This window comes from Hyperoodon ampullatus (genome assembly GCF_949752795.1).
Source record: "Hyperoodon ampullatus genome assembly, chromosome: 8".
Classification (NCBI taxonomy): domain Eukaryota; kingdom Metazoa; phylum Chordata; class Mammalia; order Artiodactyla; family Ziphiidae; genus Hyperoodon; species Hyperoodon ampullatus.
Window position 1 is genome coordinate 66,246,477 of NC_136921.1, and position 19,587 is coordinate 66,266,063.

Below are 19,587 nucleotides of genomic sequence, written 5' to 3' on the forward strand. Positions count from 1 at the left end.
AATAAAAATTAAGAAAGAAAGAAAGAGAAACAGATTTTCAAAACAATATGCTATTTTTTCATTTAGCATCTGGATATATAGTAGCATTTCTAGTTATCCTGAGCTTTTCAACTTATTTTCTTTTATCAGTTTTTTTAAATTACTTTATTTTGGATAGAGCACAGAGCATAAACTTTTGAACATTAGATTCACCAGTTCCATGCCATCTCATTTCCCCAGCTTTTAGCTTCTACAAGAAGAGACTATGAGAAGATTCAGGAGGAGCTAACACGTCTCCAGATTGAAAATGAGGCGGCCAAAGATGAGGTGAAAGAAGTTCTCCAGGCCCTGGAGGAGCTGGCTGTCAATTACGACCAGAAGTCACAGGAAGTGGAGGACAAGACCAGGGCCAATGAGCAGCTGACAGATGAGCTGGCCCAGAAAACGGTTGGAGCATTTGTGTGTAGGGGGCAGGACTTCCTCAGCAGCCAATCGTGTACTTATATTAATGTTTGCTGTCAGACACTGTATATAGCAAGGCAGTTGGCTGAGCGGTTTTTCAGTGTTAGGCGTAGATGCATTCTTTGAAATCCTCCAATTATTGAAATACTTTGTGTCAGTGACTTGTCCATTCCCCCTGGAACTGCGTGTCAGAACTGTTTTATATCTAGGGGATTTGTAACACCAGCAGGGATGCCTTGTAGGATAGTCAAGAGAGCGCAGACCTTGGAGCCAGAAAAATCCTAGCTAAAAATTTGACTTTACAACTATTAGGCCTTAGTAGAGACATTTAAACTTGAGTATTCATTTCCTTATCTGTAAAAATGGCGATAATAACATGTTCCTTTCAGGGCGTGAGAATTAGTGACAGTTTACGTAAAGCACTTGGCACGGACCTGTGCATATGCTACAATCTTAGCAAATAAATCTCAAAATATTATATGAACAGAGGAGAGTGGGTGACCTGTGGAAGGTCTGGATTTCACTCTCCTTGTTTACACCCTCCTGAATGCAGTCCATTCCTTCCCCAGAGCTTCTTGTCCTCGCCTAGGACCAAGCTGTCCTGGTTTGTCTGTTGTCCTGTTTTCAGCCAGTGTTTCAGTCTTCACATTTCCTAATTTTCAGATTCTCCCAGCGAAAGATGCTGCAGGTTCTGCTCAGTGAGCTAGTGGCAGAGGGCCAGTGAACATTTGGTGAGGTGGCTGGTGGTGGGATGTGTCCATTTTGTCTTTTTCTACTCGGAAGATGGGTGGTGGGAAGCCGAGTGGCTGTAACTGGCTGCCCTTGGCACTTCGGCCTGATGGCCTGGTGTCATGGGATTGTGCCCAGCCTGCTTTGTGGAAAACAGCCAGTCCTCCCAGGCAAGGGGAAGTAGCAGATGGTGCAGGAAAGCTCTGATCTGCTGACCGTAGAGCTGATAGAAAATGCTCCTTACTCCATACATTCAGCTGCACGAAGGAAGGCTTTTTAATGTTTCCCAAGATGGGAACTACTGCTTCTGTGGATTTTAAAAACAAAATGAAATAAGCAGTGGCAATGCCAAAATAAAAACAAAAACAAGAACCAGAGAAACAAACCAGAAGTCATGTAGGAAAGAAGGAGACTTAGATTTTCTCTGCTTATTATTTTCTGCAAGATTCTTTAACTAGTCCTTGGTATTAGTTTCTTCCCAAAACAATGAAATGTTTTCCATGATACAAGTTTTATTTTCTGTCAAACCAAAGTACTGCTAGACTGGTTTAGAGTGCTATTTTTAGTCGTATCATTAAAAGTCCTCTAGTAAAAATGCTCTAGTAAAATAGCTGCATATGGAAAAATTACATAAATGTCTTTGCATTAACCTCTACAACTCCATAATTTAGGGAAATTATTTTCTTTGTTGGCTGAGTTAGTACCAAGACACCAAAAGATGGCTATTCTGTTGATGTGGAGAGTTTGTTAATTAAAAATATATACATTTGGGGCTTCCCTGGTGGCGCAGTAGTTGAGAGTCCGCCTGCCGATGCAGGGGACACGGGTTTGCACCCCGGTCTGGGAAGATCCCACATGCCGCGGAGCAGCTGGGTCTGTGAGCCATGGCCCCTGAGCCTGCGTGTCCGGAGCCTGTGCTCCGCAGCGGGGGAGGCCACAGCAGTGAGAGGCCCACGTACTGCAAAAAAAAAAAAAAAAAAAAAAAAAAAAAAAATATATATATATATATATACACACATATATATATATACACACACACACACATTTGGGTAACATACATGAAGGATGGCAAAGGTGGATTTGTTCGTGTTTGGCAGTAAAATAGAGCATCTGCTATATATTAAGAAGCCATCTCCAGTTGAACCAGACCAATTTTGAAACGAGGTGAAGTGTTCAATTCAGCTTCACCGTGAAGATTTAAAAGACTTTTTCTAGGTTGTTTTCGAGACTCACTAATGTCCCTTTGGCCCTTCCAGACCCATCTATTTTGAAGCCAGATGGGAATTTGGAAGTGGTCCCAGGGAGCAGGTTTGTTTGGAAGTGGAGGTGGGGATGCTTGCAGGTATGTTTAGACCCTGGAGGATGTGGACTGAAACAGAACATTTGGTAGGTAGGACGATATGATTACACATTACAAACGTAAGGATTCCTTTTGGGCTTTATTTATTTTTAAAAACTTATTTAATAACTGACCTGGAAATTGTTGTCTTATATGCAGACAAATGACATATCAGGCCAAGACAAATTCCTTTTCTTATCGGAGAATGCAGTGCTATACTATAGTCTGACTTAAAAGGACTCTTGTGTTGAAATCACATGAAATGCTAAAAGAACTCTATCCTACATTATGTTGTTATTCTTTGCAATGCCATGTGTATGAAATTGATGAGTGACCCTTTTAATTTGTTGTTAAAATGTGTTTTGCAGACTACATTGACAACCACACAAAGAGAGCTGAGCCAGCTGCAAGAGCTTAGCAATCACCAGAAAAAGAGGGCTACTGAGATCCTGAATTTGCTGCTGAAGGATCTGGGGGAGATAGGAGGAATTATTGGCACCAATGATGTGAAGACGGTAAGCCAGCCTTTTTTTTTATCCTCTTTACCTGCTCTTATAAGTGCATGATTCTAAGCAAGCAGGGGCTGTGTTTTATTCTCCTGAGTATCCAGTGCTTAGCACAGTGTTTTGCATCTGCTATGTGCTTGATAACATTTGAATGAATGAACGAAGGGCTGATTGAATGACTAAGTAAATGATTGGTTAAGGAGGAGAAAAAAATTTACCTTTCATTTATAGGAAATGTCCTCAAATCTTGGTTGGCCTTATGTAAGTTGGCTTATTCCTCAAAATTGCATACCAGTGTCACAGAGGTTTGGAACTGGATACATTAAGCAAAAGTTCTACCCTCAGAAACGTTTCTCCTTTTCTATGAGAATCCAACAGAGTGAAAATCCCCAACCAATCAGTATGAATTAGGAGAGCTTTCAGCTGGAAGTAATAGGATTCTAACAGTGGCTTAAAAAAATAAAGCCACATTTAATTATTCACAATATGAGAAGTCTAGAATCTTGTTATTCAGGTTGTGATCTGCATTCACCTGGGAACTTGTTTGAGCTATAGACTCTCAGGCCCACCTCAGACCTAATGAATTAGAATTTTCATTTTAACAAGATTCCCCAGGTCATTCTTATGCTTCTTGAAGTTTTAGAAGCAAAATTTGGTTTGTTGCAGTATCTCAACAATGTCAGGCATCCAGGCCTTTTCATTATTTTCTTTCTGCTTTCCTCAGCCTATTGCCTTTTCACATCTATAGATTTTTATCTCAAGGTAGCAAGATAGCTTCTATAACACCAATCATCACATCCCCACACAACCACATCCAAAGCAGGATGGGCTGCAAAGGCAGCCAGCTTTCATCCAGGAGGAAACTATAATCCCAGAAATCCCCAATAGACATCCCCTTATACTTTATAAAGGCCAGAATTGGGTGACACGGTCACCCCAAACTTCAAGGGAAGCTGGGAAAGCAAAGAGAAATAGTATTACTGTAATGGGCTTAAACTAACCATGATTAACCCCTTGGGTGGTGCACATTGGTGTAGCAAGGATGTAAGGGAGATGGGGAGAAAGAGGGTGATATAACGTTGTCTATGAGTTAGAAATAGAGAGAAAAGAGAGTAAACGATGTTATCATCTAAGAACAATTAACAATTTGCCACAATATAGAGAGGACATTGGAAAATAAGATAGTGACATTAAACAAAATAGCTTTATTGAGGTATAACTGACGTAAAGTAAGCTGCACATACTTAAAGTATACAGTTTGAGAAGTTTTGACATATGTGTACACTCATGAAACCATCCCCACAATAAGATAATGAGCATGTCTGCCACCTCCAGAAGTGTGTAGGGCTATTTCTGGTCTCTCTAGTCTATTTCAGTGATCTAATCTTTATGCTGTACCACACTGTTTTGATTACCATAGTTTTATATGAACTCAGCCCCTTCTGTGGAGTAGCCATTGATTAAACGTGTGTGGATTTTATCAAGCCATGGAATAGTGTTATAGTATTCAGCTTCCTCACAGGTCACTAAAACCAAATTCTTGGAGTTTAGCCCTTCAGCCTTTAAAAAGCCAAATTCTACATCAGTCTACTCTGTGGGAACACTCAGGTTTTGAGCTGAGATTGTTAAATACTAGAGAAACCTCCCCAAATTACTTTCGTTTATTGACATTTCTGGGAAGCATTGAGAGTCCTCCTTCGATGGTATAACAGATCTAGGTTTAGAGTATATGACTTCTTTTAAACCCAATCATTCTTGCATGGAACCTCTACGGTAACTGAATATTTCATGAATCTTTGCAAATGAATCTAATTTTAGCGTAGAATTCTTAGGTACTATAAGATTAATCCTTTCCAGTTTAGTGATTTTGTATTTGAGGATTTATTTTTAGAAGCATATGTTGGTGTTGAGCTATAAACTTCTGAGGTTGGGGTGATTAAATGGCCCTTGCAATATGAAGGTACAGTTGATTTATGGGAAGTTGGCGCCTGCTGCTGATAACGATAAAGGAAGATATTTTTATGCTAAGTTCTAAAATAGAGCTGATGAAAAATGCTAATGAAATCAAGGAGTGTCTGGGTGCTTTGGAATTAAAAAAAAAAAGTCCTTACCTTTGGGATATGAAGTATGATTGAGATTATTTTTAAATACTTTTAATGTTTTTAAGTTATTTTTGGATTTCAGAAATTGGATGCCCTAGTTAATTTCATTGGTAACTAATTTCATTGATAACTTTCACTTATATAGCATCATATTCTTAATCATTCTGTTTTTTTTCTTACAATTATGATTTAATCATTAGGGCAATGAGAGCTAAAGGGGAGGAATTATGTGACTTTGGGCAAATTACTTTACTACTCTGGGTTTCATTTTCCTAATTTGTAAAATGACAAGATGAGGGGCTTCTCTGGTGGCACAGTGGTTAAGAATCTGCCTGCCAATGCAAGGGACATGGGTTTGAGCCCTGGCCCGGGAAGATCCCACATGCCGCGGAGTAACTAAGTCCATGTGCCACAACTTCTGAGCCTGTGCTCAAGAGCCCGCAAGCCACAACTACTGAGCCCATGTGCCACAACTACTGAAGCCTGCGTGCCTAGAGCCCATGCTCCGCAACAAGAGAAGCCACAACAATGAGAAGCTCGCGTACCACAACGAAGAGTAGCCCCCTCTCGCCACAACGAAGAGTAGCCCCCTCTCGCCGCAACTAGAGAAAGCCCGTGCGCAGCAACGAAGACCCAACGCGGCCAAAAATAAAAACAAACAAATAAATAAATAAAATTTTTAAAAAAAGGCAAGATGAGTCCAGATTATCTTGAAGGTTGTCAGCTCAGGAATTGCATGGGTTATGTGTATATTTCTTAGATCTATCATTGTGGATACAGATACTTTTCTTACTGATTATGAGTATTCAACTGATATAATTCTTTTGATCTAAAAAACGAGATCAAGGCAATCTTTTTCGGTGATCTTGTATTTTTATTCCTCAAATGTTGTTCAGTCCCCACAAGGTCCCTCCTGATAGTGCTCTGGGGTGAGAGGGAAAGATAGGTGTTGGAGTCTCCCTCAGCCATCAGTTCCAGGATATGACGGGCCTCAACAGCAAGGCAACAGAAGAACCCATGTTTCTCCAGCTCCATCACATCTGGAAACATTTTCAGAGCCCAGGCAATACTTTAAGTCAACAAAACAAGATGAGAGCAGCAGATGACAAGATGAGCCTAGTGTTGACTTTATTCAGGTTTATTAGCGAGCCTCCACTTCCTTTCATGTTCCGATGTCACCGGTCTTTCTTTAAAACGAAGATTTCCAGATTCCTAGCCACAAGCAGAATAGCAGGTTGAGGTAGAGTAAACGAGATGCATTGGATTAGCTGCCTAATTTTCTTTCGACCTCGGGTCTGGCTGAGGTGGAGGTGAAGAAGTTCAAGCAGGTGACACAGACCCTGGGCCCTGGCTCCATCAGGAACCTGACTATGGGTGGACCAGAGATGCAGATAAAACTGCCCCAGATCCTGGGTCTGAAGTCAGTCCTCATCACAAACAGCTCCCTTTCCATCAACTTCTTCAACACAGCCTGGGGTCTGCTGGGGCTGGGGTCTGAGGTCCAATCCCCAGCCAGAAGGGTGACTGGGGTCCCCACCCCCAGGAAGGCTTGCTTCTTCAGTCCCCTCTTGCCTCTCAAGCTCTTGGAAGCAACTGTGTCATACCTTAGCTCTGTACTGCACTTATAAAGGAACCTGGCAATTCTGAGCACTTTTTTTGCGGTACGCGGGCCTCTCACTGCCGTGGCCTCTCCGGTTGCGGAACACAGGCTCCGGACGCGCAGGCCCAGCGGCCATGGCCCACGGGCCCAGCCGCTCCGCAGCATGTGGGAGCCTCCCAGACCGGGGGACGAACCCGTGTCCCCTGCATCGGCAGGCAGACTCCCAACCACTGCGCCACCAGGGAAGCCCCCTGAGCACTTCTTTTAAAAAGGATTTTTTAAAGTCCCATTATGACTTTTAGGTCTTAGAATGTGAACAGTCACCTCACTTACCTTTTACTTAACCTAGAAATGGCACCTTGCTCAGCTGCTCCATGCTCTAGAGTCATGGGGTGGGCGTGGGGGGTGACTCCTTCCGTACAGGCAAGACGGAAAGAGAGGCAGCCTCTTCTGCTGGATTAGTCATCCATACTGGATCGCACAGTCCAGTACGTACAGTGGAGACATTGTCAGACCCAGGGGAGAGTTATGAAATAATAGTGCAGCAGCAAACTCTGATTCTTCTTTTTGAAATAACAGTATATACTGGAATTACTGAAAACTCTGAACTAAACATGACTAAATATATGAACTCATAAGTTGTAAGAAACCTTACAGTTTAAAACCATTTGTTTGGAATATTGTTTTTTTTCCATCAGGTGTGGATTCAAAATCTCCTTTTAGACCTCCTAGGACAAGTGTAGGCTTCAGAAGTTATGGTTCTGGTTTGGGGGAAGAAATATCCAGCTCTCACTTTGGAGGAAGCCCATTATTGTACATTTTTTTCACTCTTCCCCGATTCACATGGGACCTGGGCGTAACATACAAAGTGTCCTCATCTAAGGAGAGCCTTAGAGGAGGAGGTGTTTGTTCCCTTCTCATGATGCTCTACCTCTTGGTTCAGCAATGTTTTCCCACCAGGAGATGGTGTAGGTTGTGAATTCCACATGAAAAAGGTGATGTCCCCTTACCTTTATACAGAAAGACAATATGCAGGCACACCTGGTCAGGCTAAAGAATGAGTCTCTCATCTCTGTTCCACGTTGGGCTAGTCACAAAGGCAGAAGAACAAAACTGAACTTAAAGATGGAGGGATTTTCTCACCCGTTACCTCCATAGTATTGGATTATAAAAGGAATGTAATGAGGAGTGGTGTTGGTAGGCAAATCGTTGGCAGTCAGAAATGTAACTAACTGATTAGCAAGAACCTCCATCAAAGTAAGATGGAGTCAGATATTGATGCTCGTGGATTTTCTTGCTGTTAACATAGATTCTGCATTGTGTTGATGGACACTGGAGTCATTTAACAAATACTGTTGTGGAGAGGGCTTCCCTGGTGGCGCAGTGGTTGGGAGTCCACCTGCCGATGCAGGGGACACGGGTTCGCGCCCTGGTCCGGGAAGATCTCACATGCCGCGGAGCGGCTGGGCCCGTGAGCCATGGCCGCTGAGCCTGCGCGTCCGGAGCCTGTGCTCCTCAAGGGGAGAGACCACAACAGTGAGAGGCCCGCGTACCGCAAAAAAAAAAAAAAAAAAAAAAAAATTACTGTTGTGGAATTTTTAGGGGAAGGTTGACACCAAATTACAGGCACTCATCACTGTCTAGCGTACTTCCTATCTGCTACCAATTTTCCGGTTGATACACGATTCCATATTCCTAGCTCTTAAATGTTTACTGAAAAAATAGTCATACGATGAGTTAATGATGGCAATAATGACAAAAGTGGGCAGTGAACTGTGGAACATCAAAAAACCATAGTTGGAATCATTGTCTTAGAATCAACTGAAGCCTCTGTTCACTGGCTGGGTACTGGACAGGGCTCTTGTTTTCTCCTGAGGGGCTAGGATGCCCTCTGGTGGTGAAACAAAATATGCACACAGTTGCTTTGCTCATGTGGTCAGTTGCCCTTCAGGACCATCTCTGCATCTCAGCAAATGGGTTTTTATCCCAAGTAGCTTGCTACAGTGTTTGTTTCCAGTAGAACTCTGAAAATTAGGCAACAAACATGAGATGGTACAGGAATGCTGGTTGTCAGAATCTTTTCTTCTAAAGGTGGATTTACATTGTTATTCCTTTTTTTTTAAATTTTTTTCTTTTTTTTGTGCGGTACGCAGGCCTCTCACTGTTGTGGCCTCTCCCGTTGCGGAGCACAGGCTCCGGACGCGCAGGCTCAGCGGCCATGGCTCACGGGCCCAGCCGCTCCGCGGCATGTGGGATCTTCCCAGACCGGGGCATGAACCTGTGTCCCCTGCATCAGCAGGCGGACTCTCAACCACTGTGCCACCAGGGAAGCCCAACATTGTTATTCTTAGGTGATCTAGATTCCTGTGTGCTTGGAAGGGACAGTTGCGTAGAGGCAAGGAAAAAGATGGGTAGTAATGAGAAGTTATGCAGGAAAATTTTCATCCAGAGGTACTTTTGGTAATAGCACATTCTTGGTCATTAGATTTTTTGTTTAATTGAAGACTACATAGAAAATCCTTTTTATTTCAACCCTTGCTTATGGAAACATATTCAAGCTATTAGACTGCTTGCCTCTCTGGATAGCAGATTATAGAGAACATAATTGAAATTTTGATTTGACTTCTTATGGGGACTCAGTCACCTTAGGAACACTGGGCTTTGCTGCTCTTCCAGAAATGTAAGGTGTAAGACATTGAATGGAACACCTCTTCAGAGTTATCTCTTTTTAAAATTCAATGTCTTTTTCTTCTATCATCTCTTTTATCCTAAAAATCAGTTGTAATGAAAAACCTGGTTAATTGAAGGTTATGTTAGTAGAGGTTTTTTTTTCTTTTTAATAAATTTATTTATTTATTTATTTTTGTCTGTGTTGGGTCTTTGTTGCTGCGCGTGGGCTTTCTCTAGTTGTGGTGAGCGGGAGCTACTCTTGGTTGCAGTGCGTGGGCTTCTCATTGCGGAGGCTTCTCTTTGTTGCGGAGCATGGGCTCTAGGTGCGTGGGCTTCAGTAGTTGTGGCTCACGGGCTCTAGAGTGCAGGCTCAGTAGTTGTGGCGCACGGACTTAGTTGCTGCGTGGCTTTTGGGATCTTCCTGGACGAGGGCTCGAACCTGTGTCCCCTGCATTGACAGGCAGATTCTTAATGACTGCACCACCAGGGAAGCCCCCAGTAGAGGTTTTTAATTGAAAGTTTTACCCGAGGTTTCAGAGAACTTGGGGTTGAACGTATAGTACTTTTTAGAGAAAAATTATCAGCTTGTGGTCCTACAATTAGGGTTTCTTAACCAGAAATCCACAGACATCTTGAGTTCCCATGGACAGGTTTCAGGGCCCCCATGAACCTCTGGAAATTGTAGGCATAGTTGAGTGTGTCCCCTCCTGTGCTCAGTTGGCAGATGTGAATGGAGTCATTGAGGAGGAATTCACCATGGCCCGGCTGTACATCAGCAAGATGAAGTCGGAGGTTAAATCTCTGGTGAACCGCAGTAAACAGCTCGAGAGCGCCCAGATGGACTCCAACAGGAAGATGAATGCCAGTGAGCGGGAGCTGGCAGCCTGCCAGCTGCTCATCTCCCAGGTAGGCCACGCCTTTCTTCCTCATTTCACACCCTTGTGCTCTGGAAAATCTGCTTCCTTTGTGCTCTTACTGGGGCCGATGGTACATAACAGGGATAGTTGATGGACTTTGCTTTACATAAGACTTGTCCATGGCCTCCTAGGCAATGGCAGCCCAGGCTTATTTCTTAAGGCTAGGTTTAGTTGTGTGAATTACATAGATTACCTTCAGTCCCTGTTTAAAGGATGTGTCTATATATCTTTATCTAGCTAAGTAGGTAGGTAGGTAGGATAGATAGAGATATGTAAAGAATGGACAAGACTGGGTGGCATCTAAAACTCCTATCAGCTAAGGCAACATTCTTTCATCTTTTAATCTCTACCACAGGTCCAATTTAATATGGGACAACAGAAACTACCATCACTACTACTGTTATTAATAGTAGTAGCAGTTAACCTTTTACTGAGTGCTTACAACGCACCGTATACTATGTTAAGCGCTTTACGTGCATTCTCTCACTTGACCTTTAAAAAATTCCTGATGGGCAGGTTTTATTATTATTATTATTTTTTTATTATTATTATTATTTTTTGCTGTACGTGGAGCTCTCACTGCTGTGGCCTCTCCCGTTGCGGAGCACAGGCTCCGGACGCGCAGGCCCAGTGGCCATGGCCCACGGGCCCAGCCGCTCCGCGGCACGCGGGATCCCCCCGGACCGGGGCACGAACCTGCGCCCCCCGCATCGGCAGGTGGACTCCCAACCACTGCGCCACCAGGGAAGCCCGCAGGTTTTATTATTGTTCCTGTTTTTTTAAATAAGGAAAATGAGACTTGAAAGATTAAATATACCGTCCAAACTCATATAGCCAGTGAAAGGTGGAGCTGGGACTCAAACCAAACTATGTGTGAACTCAGAAGCATTGAAGGGATCTTCAAGCTCCTGGGGTACATGTCATTCTCTCAAAGAGTAAGGCTATTCTTCTTCCATTAGAAGGGTATTTTCATTTTAGTAAGGTGGTTTCAGAAAATAGCAGCCTCGTTTCTGACCTGCCACTGATACCTGAGCATGGTGTTTGGGCTTGAGGCTTCTGTGACTGGCCCAGTGTGTGCTACTCACTGCCTTAGTCCAGGCATTAAAACAGCTAAAGCCATTTGGGATAAACAGATACCAGTATGGAATGGCGCATCAGACAGTGCTGAGAAAGACAAAAGCATACTTCATCCTGTACGCTTTTAAACATAGGGATGTGTCATCATAGAACCATCTCCTTGTTCCTACCATAATCATCTAAGGGATGCAAATTAAAATATCAAGTTTCCATTTTATAAATAACATAATAAGCAAAGATGTATTAATATTTAAGAGATTATTCAGTGCTGGTGTGTGATAGTGAAATCTATTGAGAAAAGTATAATTTGGTCAGTCCTTTTGGAAAGGACCTTGGGAATCAAAAACCATAAAAATGTAAGTATACTTCGGTCCAGTAATTTCGCTTATAGCATTTTTCATTGATAATGAAAATGGAAAATTTTCACTTCATATGGTATTATCATTCCCTGATTAAAAATATTAGCATTTATATGGAAGATGTTTAGTGCAGTATTACTTTCATTTTAATTAAATAAAATAGGCAACTATCTATTGAGAGACTAATAACATAAAGTGACATGGAAGGATTTATGCAGCTCTTACAAAAAATTGATAAAACCCAGCCATTTGGAAAGTATAATTATATAAAGTTAAGTAAAAATGAAAATGCTGAGTTACAGATCTATGCTATGCCTTGCAACTTGGTAAAACATGCATTCATATAGATAAGACCAGGAATACAGGGGGAAATGGTTAATAAATTAGAGTGGTTAATGGGTGAAATTTATACTACTTTTTCTGTATTTGCTTTACTGTTTGACATTTTTATAATTTGTGAAAGTTGAGAGGGAAAACACTAAACATTACGACATAGTACACCTCAAGTCTGATTTCCAGATCACCTGTTACACTGAGAGCATGTGCTTCTGGAGGCCCCTAATATTTGGAGGCCAAGGCAAGAGCACAGACAGAGGCCCTGCGGCCTGCAGCCCAGTGTCTCTCCTTCCATCTGGATGTACCAGCCTCCATGTCCAAGTCGAGTCCCTTCTGCATGTTCTGTGAACTGATGGAAGTGTGTAACCGTGTCAGCTGTAATCTATGTAAATGGATGATGGGAGCCACACTGCTGGTCCTGGGAGTGGCCTTAGGGCCATTGGAGTAAGGACTTTCGAGGTTCCCAGACTCACTGTGGTCTAGAAGAGGATGTGGCCTCCAGGTGGGCACGCTCCCTTGGCATATGAACTTTGCTCAGTGGACTGGGATGCAGCCAGAGGACCGCCCAAAGTGGGGTGCTCTAAAGTGTAGGGCCCAGGACAGTTGCCCAGATCTTAGAGTGACACTCACTCAGGATATACGAGATCGGAGTCAAGAATATTAGGATGGTTTTAGTTAGACAGTGCTTTCTGCATTAGCAACAAATACAGTTTTCCATTAAGTGCTATTTTGTACTCTGCTAAAATTTACGTAAAGCCAAAGATTCAGTCATAATTGCCTGGGGTTCAAAAGTAAGAGAAATCTTGGCTCTTTATTTTCTGACATGATCTAAGGAATCTGACAAAATATTTCTAGCTAAAATGCTGTTATCTCCTTTGTTTACACTCATCCTTGTCACCAAAAGCTATGCTTGTAAAACAACTGCTCCAACAGGGTCCCATTTCCCAGAGGTTATTTCATTAGATTAGAGCTCAGTCTCCAGAGTGTTCCTGCCGAAATATGAACCCTGTAGATCTGGAGGGGGGAGTGTTTGCATATTTCCATCTGCCTAGAAGTGACTACTGTCCCTATTCAGTCACGAGCTCTCATTCATTCATTCACACCATTATTATTTATTAACTCTCTATTTTCATGGAACTAACAAGTAGAAAAAAGATAGATTAATCAAGCAGAAGTTAGGTGCTATAAGAAAATGTTGGGGCCTGAGTGATAAGGATCCAGCCAGGACCATGTCTGGGAGGGTGCTGGGGAGAGCTTCCTAGGGAGAGGAAAATGTAAATGCAAAGTCCCCGAGACAGGAATTGGTGTGTTTGAGAGACAGAAAAAGGAAAGACATAATATTTGAGTTCCAAAGAAGAAATCCAGAGGTGCAGTTTCAAAGAACAAAGCCCTCAGCCTTGACATTTTCCCAGTCCCTTTCTCTCCAGCACACTCTGTTTTCTGTAAAGAGGAAAAGCAGCTTGGGCTTTGGTATCTCACTTAAGAGGACGGTGAGGAAGGGCACGGCCATGAGCGGGTCTGTGGGGAACGAAGCAGAGAAGCGCATGGAAGAAAAAGGACAGATCCCAAACAAAGGGTAGAATATGCACCATTTGGGTGCTGGGACTCAAAAAAAGGACTCAAGAACTCTTCCTCTCTTGCGTTGTCCCGTCAGACAGTCCCGGGCGAGCCAGGATGGCCACTTGCTAGTCATTCACTGCTCCCTTTTATCTGTTCGCTTGTTTAAAGCATGAAGCCAAGATCAAATCCCTGACAGACTACATGCAGAACATGGACCAGAAGAGGAGGCAGCTGGAAGAGTCCCAGGACTCGCTCAGTGAAGAGTTGGCCAAGCTCCGAGCCCAAGGTGAGTAAGTGACCACTTTGCAGGTGTCTGACTCTCAGCCTAAATCAGACACTCTCTAGTTGGCTGGACTCATGATGTTTAATTTTGCTCGCTTAAAGCATTTCTAGGTCTACTGAAAACAATGGCATAATTGGGCGGGGGGTGGTGGGGAGAGAAACGTCTAGAAGACTGCCCCCACCCCATATCTGCTCCTCTTCCCATTTTCCCTCAGTCCACCCTGCTGCCCAAGTCAGAATCCTCTCCCTTCTTTACCTCCTGCGTCCAGTCTGTCCCCAAGGCCTGTCCATTCGACCTGCCAGGTGCTTCTCTGGTTCTGCTCTTCTCCGTCTTCACTGTCGCTGTCCTTAATCCTAGTTAAGAATTGTGGCCACATCCATCTACCGAGGAGCTCATCTCCAGCCTGCTCTAGGCTGACCACTGTGCTGTATTCCAAAGGAGGATTCCAAAATCAAATTCCACGTCGTGTCCAACCCCAGGCCTCTGACCCTTCCCTGGTGTCCTGTTGCTCTTAATATAAAGCGTGAACTTGCACCCATGGCTTACCTGCATCCCCCATCCTTTTTTTTTTTTTTTTTTTTGTGGTACGCGGGCCTCTCACTGTTGTGGCCTCTCCCGTTGCGGAGCACAGGCTCCGGACGCGCAGGCTCAGCGGCCATGGCTCACGGGCCCAGCTGCTCCGCGGCATGTGGGATCTTCCCTGACCGGGGCACGAACCCGTGTCCCCTGCATCGGCAGGCGGGCCCTCAACCACCGTGCCACCAGGGAAGCCCCATCCCCCATCCTTTGAACAAGCTCTTCCTTTGCCAGGCAGTCTCCTGACCCCCTTTGTGGAGTGAAGTGCCCAACACATAGGAAGCACTCAATAAATGTTAATAAATAGAAGAGATTTGAGAGAAATGACTAGAAATGTAGAAATCAGAACAGGATTAAGAATGTAGGTGTTGTGGTGAAACGGGAACACACAGATCATATTATGAGTTGCAAAGAAAACTGGTAGAGTCCCTTTGGAAAGCATTTTGGAAATACACATTAATAATTCCAACACTTCTCATACCTTTTGCTCCTCAAATCTCATATATTCATTGCAGAATTACTTATATTAGTGAACAAAAAAGGAAAGGAAGCCACCTAAATGTCCAACAGTTAAATGAACTATGGTATGTTGTTTAAAAGAACAATTTTCTTCATCTTGGAGATGAAGTACATGAAGGCCATGCAGCAGTGCTTACAGTGCATTAGATTAAACATCATAATATGTAATTTCATCTTTACTGTGGTTATACCATTTAAAAATCAATAGATGCTTATGTTCCAAGGCCTATAAATTAATATTTGAAAGGAAATGGTTTTGATAGGGTAATAGGATTGGCGATGATGCCATCCTTTTTAACTTTCTTTATTGTTGTATAGTCATTTGCTCAGTAAATACATTTTGCTTCAAATGCCAAGGTAAATTAACAATGAAAGAGAGCACAACCACCCCCGCTTTGACCTTGTAAGGTTTTCTTTATGTGCTAACGGGTGTTAGGAACAGAATGCTCCACCCAAAACTTGACACGGAAAAGAACTTTTCCCTCTGGTAAATGGCTTCTGCAGTGGTGCCACTGAGTGGCAATGAAATCAAAGCAAGAAGAGCTGAAATAAAGTGAAACAGACTAGAGAGAATGCGTAATGACTTGAACGTCACTGTCCGAAACGCTTTTGCTCCCTCCACCTCAGGCTGACCATTGCCAGCTGTGCTCAGGGAGGGCCACTGACCAAGAATAGGATGGGACTGGTCCCTCGCTTCCAGAGGTGTGCCACAGAACAGCCCTGCCCCCAGTACGAGGCATGGCCTTCCTGTTTAGTCTGGAGAGTGTTATTTTATATTTCTATTTTCTTTGTGCCTATCCTTAGATTGTGTTCCTGCTCCAGATTCTTAGAGAATACCCATGGGAGGTAAATTAGCTCTTTCCGAAACTCTGATAGTGGCACAAATCCAAACACCACTAATATTCGCAGAGTGCATTACCATTGACAAAGCCCGTTTATGTGTGCTGCCCAGGAGTAGCTCACCAGGCCTGGCGGGGAACCAGTCCTCCCAGCTGCAGCGTGACCACTCCAAGTTAGCACTTCCCCTCCAATCGCCACCTTCCCCGAAGGACTTCGATAATCTCCCAGGAGAGATCAGCCTTGATTTAAAAAGCCAGAAGTCCTCCTTCAGAGGCACGTTGCTTTATACCATGGTTGTAATTGGTAAGATAAGCTGATGTTTCACCCCATTCTTTTTTTGTTTTCTAATTTTTACTTTTGGGTGTGAGTCTTGCCAGTTAAATCTTAAATCATCATTTAAAATCCAAAACAGAAAAAATGCATGAAGTCAGCTTCCAGGATAAAGAAAAGGAACATCTGACCCGGCTGCAGGATGCTGAGGAAATGAAGGTGTGTACGCAGCCCCTTCCAGGAGCCCAGCACGTGCTTGGACTGGATTTCCTTGATCTAGGAAAATCCAACTCCTTCAGAGATGTGTGTGGCAGGGTAGGAGGGGGGTGGGTTGGGATCGGGGCTGGGAATCAGAGCTGCTCGCAGAGTGTGGCTGGGCTTAGCAATGAGATGGAGGTGGAGGTGTCCAGGAATCCCGAGGTGTCTGTAGATAGTAGTTATGTTGTGTTGGTACATTTCTCTTCCCGTTCATGACCAGGAAGGAGGGAGCACACCTTCCAGTCACTGCATGGGGCCACTCGGCACAACTTCTGCAGAAATGGTCGCCCCTTCTTTGAATGGAAGGAAACATCTCTCCCCTCTGTCTTTTAAAGAAACAGCCCAAATTTGAGTTTTCATCTTAAACATAGAGATCTTTACTTTTGGTCACATTTTAAACAGAAAAGGAAAAGTGGGGAAGATGATTGGGAAATAAGATTTTTAGGTGGATACAATGAGGTAGGAGAAAACGTGGAACTTTTGATTAGCTTTAGGCAAACCCCTCTCCTGGGTCTGCATCACTTTGGTGGAAAGGTCTCCTTTGACTATCACTGTAAATCCATGCTGTAGGCAGGGCCGGGAAATTATCTACATTTTACGCTGAGGAAGTGCAACTCCCACAGGTTCCATGGCTTGTCTGAGGTCACCCAGGTGGTAAGAGGTCCATGCCCTCTGACTGACCTGGCGAGAGAAGCCATGTGGCTCAGATGAGCTATAGAAGCTATAGAAGGTCAGGGGGAGACCCTTTACTCATGGAATGGGCTAATTTGCCCGTAGGGACCACTCAGTTTGATAACAGATCCTTGAGTTTTGTTGTCCCTGTAAAGCACAGTGGGTTCTGAGGGCCCCGGTTTGGGGATCTGACAGCTGAGGGATATGGGGTAGGAGATAGCGAACAAGGGCTTTGTCACAGAGCCGGCTGAGAGCCAACGAGTGGCTGATACATTTCTCCCGGCCTGGGTTGCAGAAGGCGCTGGAGCAGCAGATGGAGAGCCACCGGGAAGCTCATCAGAAGCAGCTGTCCAGACTCCGAGATGAAATCGAGGAGAAGCAGAAAATCATCGATGAGATTCGGGAGTGAGTTGGCCTGGGGGCTCGTGGGGCGTAGGGGCAGACACGGCCCCTGGGCCAGCCTGGAGGCCTCTGCTTTCCCTGCCCCATGGACCCTGGGCTCTGCCCTGGTGCCTCAGCGAGCTGGACGTGATGCTTCTGCGGTCTGTTCCCCATCTGGAGCCGAGCCTCCGGGGGCTCTGGTGGGCAGGTGGCAGGCGGGCCCAGCTGCCCTGCCTGGTCCCCGCGGAGCAGGGGCACGTTGGTGATTCAGCTGGGCAGACACATACCTCAGAAGGTGGGGATGTTGTTCCTATGAGAGGATGAAAAAAAAACCCCAAAAAACCTGAATTGGTTCTGATTCAGGGTTTCTGATGGGTTAAGAAATGCTCCAGAGAAGACAGTCAGCTCCCCCTGCCTCAGCCCAACACATACCTGAACACTGCACGCCCCAGAGCCACCTGCTCGCAGGGGCACACTCCTTAGGGACCCGTGCTGTTGTGTGTCTGTCTGTGCTCGAGGGCATTGCAGCTGGTCTCAAGGCCATTCTCATGTTGTAGCTGCTGAAGAGCCCCCTGCTCAGTAGTTACCCCTCCCCACTCCTCTCACTTTCCCGCCTCATCAACACAAGTCCCCAGGCTGTGTTTAAATGCCCCAAATTAAAGACAGAAAAACAAAGAAAACCAATTATATTGAAATACACTTCCACCCACTGACACCCTCCTCTCCTGTCCCCCTCCTCGCTGCCACCCCAGGTCTAGACTAAAGGTTCCCTCCTCTCTGTTTCTATAGATGAAGAAACATTTCTATATGGGAAGCAAGATTAAATGATTTACTTAGGGTCACACTGCTAAACAGGAATCAAACTGGAGTTGGAGTTTAATTCTCTCTCAATGTCCGTGAACAGCTCACACAGCACATTTGCATTTTAAAAGCAGAAGTGTAAATGATGTGATGGGGCTCTGTGCACAGTCTACCTAGGAAAGCACTTAGCATCGCCTCTCCCCTTCTTTTGGTCCACCCCCATGCTCCCACTTATGTCCAGCTTTCCCCTTTAAGTGTGACTCTTATTTGTTATGCTGATGAATCAGATTGTTCAACTGGAAGGGGAGGGGAGGGAAGGAAGGTAAGAGAGATGGAGGGTCTCTGAATGAGTTGACAAGTGGGGACAATTCCTTGGCCTTTACGTTTCACATGGGTTTTCCTTCAGAGAGTGTATAATCTGTTGTCTACAGTCATGTAGGCATGGCCGTATGAAAGGTTTTATAAGGACCGGGCTGATATAAATGATGACCAAATACCCCCAACCGGATGGTGAGTTTCTCTTTTGCAACAGCCCCTGGACTTTCTTTGTGTTTCCCCTCTCTGACCACTGCCCCCTTCCGCCCCCAAGACTTCACAGAACAGAACTGTCCCTATGTCAGCTAGGGATTTGGATGTAGGGGATGTTTTTGGAGCATCAGACCAGAGAGGAAGGGAAGGTCCAAGTGGCCAAATAAGGTTCTGGGAGTGCGTATGTACCATCTGTAGGGCAGAAAAGCAGAATTCTTACTGGGCTCTGTTTTTCTGTTTTAAAATATCGGCCCCTTTCCCATCTCATTATTTTCCCTCCCAAAGCTCTTGCACAAGCCAACTATAAATACATTATTAAAGCCTTATGTTTCATGCCTCTTAGATGTTCCCAGAAATTCGTTTTCACTTGGGCAGGGAGGAAGCTGTGAGGTTGTTCTCTGAACCCTCCAAATCTTCCAGAATTGCCGCCTTTATTGCACAGGGCTAATGGGGTTAGAACGGAACCACGTCTTTAGCAGCATGACTCAGAATTTCAGGCTGATGTGGAATGTATTGCTTTTTCCTCTCCATTTCAGTTTGAATCAGAAACTGCAACTGGAACAGGAGAAGCTCAGTTCTGATTATAACAAGCTGAAAATAGAGGACCAAGAGAGAGAAATGAAACTGGAAAAGCTCTTGTGAGTGTGCTTTAAATATTTCCTCTGTTTTCTCTCATCCTCTCGAAGTTTTTTTTTTTTTTTTTTTGGCCAACTGCACGGCACGCGGGATCTTAGTTCCCTGACCAGGGACCGGACCCATGCCCCCTGCAGTGGAAGCGCAGAGTCTTAACCACTGGACTGCCAGGGAAGTCCCCCCACCACCC

The 19,587-nt window shown here is 44.4% G+C and overlaps 1 protein-coding gene across 1 annotated transcript in view; it reads left to right on the forward strand.

Moving 5' to 3' along the window:
- KIF5C (kinesin family member 5C) overlaps nucleotides 1-19,587 on the forward strand; it is a gene marked incomplete at its 5' end in the record, with an annotated part of 177,576 nt that overhangs the window by 118,163 nt on the left and 39,826 nt on the right. Inside the window, 7 exons of the mRNA XM_079710017.1 lie at nucleotides 220-426; nucleotides 2,878-3,024; nucleotides 10,105-10,293; nucleotides 13,805-13,922; nucleotides 16,267-16,343; nucleotides 17,350-17,459; nucleotides 19,301-19,402. Coding sequence (XP_079566143.1) covers nucleotides 220-426; nucleotides 2,878-3,024; nucleotides 10,105-10,293; nucleotides 13,805-13,922; nucleotides 16,267-16,343; nucleotides 17,350-17,459; nucleotides 19,301-19,402 — 950 coding nt within the window. The remainder of the gene's footprint in view (nucleotides 1-219; nucleotides 427-2,877; nucleotides 3,025-10,104; nucleotides 10,294-13,804; nucleotides 13,923-16,266; nucleotides 16,344-17,349; nucleotides 17,460-19,300; nucleotides 19,403-19,587) is intronic.